Genomic DNA, 7,747 nt, shown 5'->3' on the forward strand with positions numbered 1-7,747 from the left:
AGAGCCCGAAGCCGGGGTCACGGCCGTGCTGGAGCTGGGAGCTCCGCTGGAGATGATCCAGCTTCTGCAGACCCCCTGGGAGGAGAGATTCAAAGTAAGAAAACAGAACGCGGCGGGGGCGTCGGTGGGATTTCGGAGCTTGAACCGAGTAAATGTGAGAAGCGCCCGATGGCCGCTGGGCGGGCGGGGTTGTCAAGCTGCCGCTGTGCGCTCCTGCCGACGGACCTCCGCTCATCCTGCTTTCACCTCTTTGAAAGGACATGGCAGCAGCCCCAGCCTGGAGTTTGCTGCGTCCCTTCTGTAAAGCATCTCGCTGGGGCTGAGGTGCTGAGTAGTATCAGCATCCTATTCTGTATTTCTGGCTCTCCCTCTGCGTTGTTCCAGTCTACAGAGGGGTTTCGTACCAAGACCGTGGCTCGCTGTGAGCCCTCTGTGTTCTGAGCGGAGTCCTCAGGTACTGCCGGGACACGAGTGCTGCTGAACTCCTTTGTTTATGCCGTAGGAGTGCATCCCTGTCCGTGAGCTCTGCCTCAGTTCCGAGTGTGAGGCAGAAACTCTTCAGCTCCCCAGGAGCTTGGTTGGGCTATGGTTGCTTTACAGAGTGCCTCGAGGTCTCTGCTGGGGGTTCACAGCTGCTTGTTTGCTTCCTGAGAGGAAAGGAAGCATCCGGTAGAAGTGTGCGCACCTTGATGTCAGTAAGAAATATTTGGAGCAAGAGAAAAACACAGCAAAACTCCCCAAACAAAACCCCTGCCTGCTTGTGGCAAGCAGTGTTGGGAAGGAGCCTCGCCATACAGTGAGGCGTGTAGCATCCTTAACTGCAGATTTGAGACAAAGAGCTGAGTTTTCTCTGCTTGCTTCACTGACCAAGCTAAAATGGCATCAAAGCCTCCAGAGTCACATTTCTTGACCTGTGGAGTTCCATGTCAGCCTACAGGCAGGTTTATGCTGGCTGCTTCTTGGCTTTTCTGGCACTTAGTCTTCCTAAAAGTACTGATCTCTTGTAGAACCAGAAACCCTCTGTACCGGGCTGCCTGGTGGTGAGGCTCCAAAAGAATCTCAGAATCATTTGAGTTGAAAGAAATCCTTAAAGGCCATCCAGTCCAACCTCCTGCATTGAACAGGGACACCCACAGCTCCAGCAGGAGCTCAGAGCCCCGTCCAGCCTGACTTTGAAAGTCTCCAGGGACAAAGCATCCACCACCTCTCTGGGCAACCTGTTCCAGTGCCTCACTACCCTCAATGTAAAAAAACTTTCCTTATATCCAGTCTAAATCTGGTCTTTTAGTTTTAAACCATTTTCCCTTGTCCTGTCACAACAAACCCTGCTTAGAGAATCCGTCCCCTTCTATCCTGATAGCTTTCTAAAAGTATAAACGGTCAGTGACTGCCAAACCCCCATGTCAGTACCAGCTGCACAAACACTTCCGCTGCTAAATGCCCACGGGAGGAAAGATCAAATACCTCCAGCTCTGAAAAGTACTTCATAAAGTAATGTAAAGCAGGGTGCCTTTAGCTACTGAAAGGAGTGGCATTAAGATTTGGTGAGCTGGTATTAAGTTTGTAGCAAACTTTTGACTGATGAAGACAATAACGCATAATGTAGACTGGTACTGTCTGGTCCTGTTTCTTAATGAGAGCATCTGAAAGGATGGGATTTCCCCTCTAATGAGCTCCAGAGGAGCTGTGAATGTTCCAAGCCTAGATCGCTATCTGAGGCAAGAGGGGAGCTCGGTGTTCCCACGCATGTGTGGGGGTGACATAGCTGCTGGTGTGGGGCTCATGGCATGGAGGGGGAAATGCTGTGGTGCTCAACCTGAGGGCTGCTTTGGTGTGAGTGCACCTCTAGTTCTGATTTGTCCAAATATTGTTCAGCAAGCATTACACTGGATCAGGTATTGTCTGAGCTTCCCTTGCTGCCAGAAAGTTGCCATAAAAGCAAAAAGCTGACAAGAAATACATTACGTGCTTTGGTTGCTTCTTCAGAAGCATGATTGTGTGCCCAAATTCGTGCTGCTGAGCGATGCAGCAATGCGTGAATCTGGTATTAATGACCGTGGGGCCTTGGTCTGTATGGAGCAGCATGGGGGAAGGGAGGGGTACGCATTAATTCCATGCCAGAGTGGGGAAAAACCCTTCTGATTTCAGCTGGCAAATCAATACAGCTCCTGGAACATGAAGGCTGCTATTGTTTTCCTCGCAGCTCCCTCCTCCAGTTCCTCTAACTGCAAACATCTCTTTTTGTATATACACATTGGCAAAAAATGCTGCTAAACTTCTTTCTGCAGTTGAATCCCATGGCAATGTTGATAGTAAATTTTGTAGCATACATATAATTATCTTTTAAGTACTGTGTGCCTTTTTGCCTTTAATTTCATCGAATGCCCTCTCCTTTGTTCTACTTGCAATTTAATAGCTGTTTTTCATCTGTTTTTCCCATGCATATTCATCTTCCCTTTCTCAGATTTGCCTGGGCCTTGTGGAGCTGCTGTTCTACTTGGCACACTCCCCTCTGGGCTCAATAGTGCTCTTGGACTTCCAGCCGAGGCAGTTTGTTATGGTGGATGGGAACCTCAAAGTGACAGACATGGATGATGCCAGCACCGAGGAGCTGTCGTGTGAGGAGGATAATGACTGCACTCTTGACTTCCCCACAAAAAGCTTTCCTCTCCAGTGCTCTTCAGCTGGGAAGTGTGAAGGAATAAACGAGAAGAGGAATCTCTTCAATGCGTATCGGTATGTGCAGGTGCTGTGGGCTCTTACAGTGCCACATACTCTTCTTCCACACCTGCTTCCCACTCAGCTTTGTCAGATGGTAGCTAAGGATGGCTTTGAAACAAATTTATTTACCTTATAAGGCAGGAAAATGATTGGGCTGTTGCCTGGTGAGAAAGCAGGCTCCTTTCTTCTGCTGCTGCCCTTTTCCAATGCCCTCCAGGAACTTGCCCCAAAGGCTGCACCTGTGAACTCATTTGCCAAACAAGTCCTCCTGAAAGCCATGGCACTTGGAAGCCTGAGGGCTATGTTTGCCAAAAGCAGCTCAGGTTATCTGCCAGAGTACACCAGCTCTGGTCCACTGCTGCTGGGAACAGGCTGGTTCACCTCTACATTGGGCTGTGAGTCTCTGAAATGGTAGGAAGCTGTGGGATCACCGGCAGTGGGCTGAGACTGCTGCATACCGCTGAGTAACTCTCACTTGGTTTTCCAGGGTTAATAAGAATACCCTGTCCCTTCAGGGCAAGGGAAAGGTCTTGCATGAGCCTTCTTTTTTAGAGGTCTTTATTATTATTTTTATAATTTATTATTTTGTAATGGGAAATCCATTACACGAAAGTTGACTTGGGGAATTTGGGAAAGCTGCATTTTGGGGGCCTTTACAAACCAGACTTCAAGCAGCGTGCATGAAACACTCTGTAAGAACAAAGCTGTCTGATGGAGCTGGACTCAGTGATCTTTATGGGTCCTTTCCAACTTGGGATATTCTGTGATTCAGACCAGCTCACAAGAACCGTCTGAGAGATGCCAGTGAAGTGTTCAAATACAACTGAAAGACCAGAGCTGACTATGGATAATTGAGTCACAGGAAAAGTAGACAATTGCAGGGGAATTTAAGCTACTGTGTTCTAATCAGTCTGTGGGATTTTTGCAGGTATTTCTTCACCTATCTTCTGCCACACTCTGCACCACCAGCTTTGCAGCCCTTTTTGAGTGATATTCTTAATGCAACAGGTACCATCTCATATTTGTAAACTAAGCTTTCTTTATTAGAAGACTCTAGATGCCATGACATATAATTACTTGTCATTATCATCTTTTCTTTCAATGCAGGTAACTTACGATATGGAATAAATGAAACCCTGAGAGCTTTTGAAAAGGTTTTACATCTGTACAAGTCTGGGTTCTATTTACAGAAAAGACCTCTTCTTCTGAAAGGTATGGGAATTTGAGTGCTTTACCTGACATAGGGAATGTTAGGGATGCTTGCCTTACCGAGTGAGTGAGGAACATGGAGACTGGTCCAATTCTGATCTCCTGTACATTCAGGCACTGTGGTCACTGGGAGTAGAATGAAGGACCAAAAGTTTCTATTTTTCACCCCTCATTTGAGCTGTCTTGTGTTGTGTGTGTCTTGTGCATGGTTGCATTCTTTTGCAATGCAAAATACAGACAGTGTGGCTAATTATTCTCCCTGGTGGAAGGCTTCAAAAGTCCAGTGGCTGCCATGGCTTACATCGTCCTGATTGTCCTCTTGCCATAATCATAGAATCATGATGGTTGGAAAAGGCCAGTAAGATCACCTAGTCCAGCCATCACCACCATGCCCACTAAACCATGTCACTCAGTGCCACACCTGAATTTTGGAAGAGTAAAGGTTGTTTCAGAATGGAAATCTTTTAGTGTGTGTGGAATTTGCAGTTATGAACAAAGATATCCAGTCATGTGCACTGAAGAGCAAGCAACTTTAACAGGAAACCCCAACATTTTCCCATGCCACCTACCTTATGGCATAGTAGCTGACCCCCTGTGTGTCAAAATGGTCACCACCCTATCTGTGCATGAAGGAGGGGAGAGACACTTAATCAACTCAACAGTAGCCTTAACATGGCCTGCTTGGGCTTGTTGGGTCAATCTGTCACTATCCCATTTCCTTTTAGAGTATCATCCCAGTGCAAAATACTAAGTTCATTTTACAAGTAATCTCTGAAGGTGCACCTGGCATTTCCCCGCATGCCATCTTTGTGTTCCCAGACTACATCTCCCTGCGGGGTTTCCGGACGGAGGAAGCCAAGGCCTATAAGTGCTGGCCTTCCTACAGCCACCTGGGCTGCCTGCTCTCTGTCCACAGCCCCGAGGAGGCCGCTGCCATTTGTAGCTCCCAGCCACAGTGTCAGAGTTTCATCATCACCCAGCAAAGAACGTGGACAGGTGAGCTGGGGATGGGCTTGGAGTCATCTTCCTATATGGTGCCATGCTGCCTTGTTCGCTGTCCTCCTCCATAGTGCTCTGTTTTGCTGGATGTGTATAAAAGCTGCTTATCTTATTTAGGAGATCAAAATCTTCTGTGATGGGCAACTGAGGATGCCTAGAGTGTTTCATAGAATCACAGAATGGCTTGGGATGGGAGGGTCCTTAAAGCCCATTCAGTTTCAACTCCCTGCCATGGGATGGGAGGGACCTTAAAGCCCATTCAGTTTCAACTCCCTGCCATGGTCTGTTTGCTGCCCACCAGACCAGGCTGCCCAAGGCCCCATCCAACCTGGCTAGGGATGGCACCCACAGCTTCTGTGGGCTGCCTGTTTGTGAAGAGATGAGAAATTCTGTCTTCCTTCTCTAGGCTCTTCCTTCTACGCTTTTTTGCACAGGTTTATTGTCGAACAGTTACTTACTTCATACAGAGATGGCTTCATTTTGGTGTTATGCTAAGTAGTTCCTGCGGTATATGTAGCTTGCAGAAAGCTGCTGGTTTTTCTGAGATGAAAGAAACTGTGCAAAATTAGGTGGTTACTATTGTTGTAATTAAAAGGCTCAAGGCTTACAAGTTGTTATCCCCTTTATCAAAACTAAAGCTCCAAACCAGTGGATTTCAAAAGTATCCCTGTAATTAGCTCTGATTACAGCCTTTTATTGCTAGCATGTTTTCAGAATTATTATAAATTACCTCATTTAGCTGACACTTCAATCCTGGACTAAATTATTAAGCTTAAAGTAAGACGCTAAATGAGATAAATGGGTGTTTTCAGTATTGGAGCTGAAGAATCATGTCTTGCTGGCTCACAACAAAGCCAAAAATGCTGCTTTTTCCATGGGTTTGTGTGCAATTGATATATGGCTAATACCAAAGTAGGAGCACTGCACTGGTGCAACATCAGTCTGTCTCCCACGACCACTTTCAGGCTAACAATGGGCTCTGAGAGTACGAAGCCCATTTACAGCAGGGTGGTGCGACCCTGTCCAAGAGAGCTGTGTTTCTGTGTCTTTTGGAATAAATAGAGTGGGTCGAGATGAACCAATCTCTTCTGTTAAACTTGTGCCTATATTTCCTTTCCAGGACGCCCACTCGCCTCATTTCAGAGCAGCCCAACTGATTTAATACCGGATACTACTGCTGTAGTCTATATTAAACGATCAGCTTCCTTAGGGAGAAGACTTTAAAGACAATGAGATCGCATAAAAACAATCTTGGGAGGAACAGATCGCTGGGGAGAAGTTCATCTCCTGAAAGGAATAACATGCTTTATTTTGCTCGGGTTGTGATCTCCCGCCAGCTCAGATTGAGTCAAATGCTGCTGTCTCCTTGATCAAAGCTCCAATTTCTTGTTGCAGAATGCTCCTTCCCCGCAGCCCCGCTAGCTTGTTTAGCTGTTCCCACACTGCTGTTCTGCATAAACAATCCCAGTTTTAGTCAAATGTGGCCAAGCTCTGCAATACCTAGCCTTATTGCTTCAGTAGTCAGCTTGTCAGCCAAGAAATAGCAATAGCTGCAGGGACCTGGCTGGAGTAAGCCCAGTTTGCTCAGCAGACTTCAAATAACTTAGAAATAACACATGCTGGAGAATGGAGCGGCTCCTCCTGCAGCTACCAACAAGGTTTCACACCACTGCAGATGGAAGGGCTGGGACCTCAGTGAGGGGGTACAGGTTGGGGTCCATATCCAGAGGTTGAAGCTGGGGATGGCCTTCTGAAGAGGGTCATGGTTCAGCTCCTTTGGTCAGAGAAGGGAGATGGTGCAGAGGTCAGCTCTGGAGCCCAGTGTCAGGGTGCTTGGATGCAGGATTTGGGTTTGACCAGGTGTGATTTGCAATACCAGCTCCCATGTATCAACCTTGAAGGTTTTTCTGTTACTTTCCATGAAAGAGCGAGACATTCAAATTATTTATGTACGAAGTGTAACTCTGTATGGTAAAGAATGACTTTATTCTAAGCATGCTGTGAATAGTTTTTCTTTTGTAATAGCCTATGTTTTAATGCAGTCAAATGCAAGTGTTTCCCACCTTCAGCTCTCCCGGCATCACTACCCATTCCTGAGGACAACCTGCGAGCACATACCTGCACATGCTCTTCCCTGGGCTGCCTGCAGGCATTGCCCTTTTCTTTTCCTGCACGCTGAGAAAAAGCCCAATTCTCTGCTGAGCTTCCCCTGTTACAGGGGAAGTTTCCTAGCCTGGTACAGGAGAGCTGTGCTGCAGCATCTCAGTGATACAGAGTTGAGTTTTCCTCCCAGCCTACACCAAGCGCTTGCTGTGGATCTGCTATGTTTGTTGTGAGCTGGTCCTGGATTTCCTGAGGCAGGTGTTAACCATTCAGCTCATTAATACTTGCAGCAGTGGGGCTTTTCTCATGCTGTGTAACCCCTGCTGCTTGAATTGAAGCTCAGGGACTCTGGTTGTGATATCAATTAACGAGAATTTCTATTAGCATGACAAGAAAGCTCTTCTTGCTGTGATTATCCTATTGCTGCAGGCTTTGCACAGGCTTTTAAAATGGGCATGATGGTGGACCCTGGGGAAGGTGGAGGGATGGTCCTGCCAGGGGTCCTCTGTTGTTTTGCTTTCACCTCACCAAGCATGGCTTTGGTTATCTCCTTTGTGGTGCTTCACATTATCAAGATTTAATGAGAGTTTATTCTATCTCTCTCAACATGAGGAGGTACAAATCAGAAGCGTGTTCCCCGAAGTAAAGGTAAGTGCCAGCATGGGGTCACTTCCAAGAGGAAGAAACAGGGGATGTGAACATTCATAAGTTGCAG

At 46.9% G+C, this 7,747-nt stretch overlaps 1 protein-coding gene across 1 annotated transcript in view; it reads left to right on the forward strand.

Moving 5' to 3' along the window:
• Positions 1 to 6,922, forward strand: part of LOC100546859 (extracellular tyrosine-protein kinase PKDCC-like) — a 9,109-nt gene extending 2,187 nt beyond the window's left edge. Inside the window, exons 2-7 of the mRNA XM_010712035.2 lie at positions 3 to 94; positions 2,465 to 2,736; positions 3,650 to 3,729; positions 3,829 to 3,933; positions 4,750 to 4,926; positions 6,050 to 6,922. Of these exons, the coding sequence (XP_010710337.1) occupies positions 3 to 94; positions 2,465 to 2,736; positions 3,650 to 3,729; positions 3,829 to 3,933; positions 4,750 to 4,926; positions 6,050 to 6,153 (830 nt within the window). The 3' untranslated portion in view covers positions 6,154 to 6,922. The remainder of the gene's footprint in view (positions 1 to 2; positions 95 to 2,464; positions 2,737 to 3,649; positions 3,730 to 3,828; positions 3,934 to 4,749; positions 4,927 to 6,049) is intronic.
• The last annotated feature ends 825 nt before the right edge of the window (positions 6,923 to 7,747 follow it).

This window comes from Meleagris gallopavo, chromosome 5, assembly GCF_000146605.3.
Source record: "Meleagris gallopavo isolate NT-WF06-2002-E0010 breed Aviagen turkey brand Nicholas breeding stock chromosome 5, Turkey_5.1, whole genome shotgun sequence".
In the NCBI taxonomy this organism is placed as follows: domain Eukaryota; kingdom Metazoa; phylum Chordata; class Aves; order Galliformes; family Phasianidae; genus Meleagris; species Meleagris gallopavo.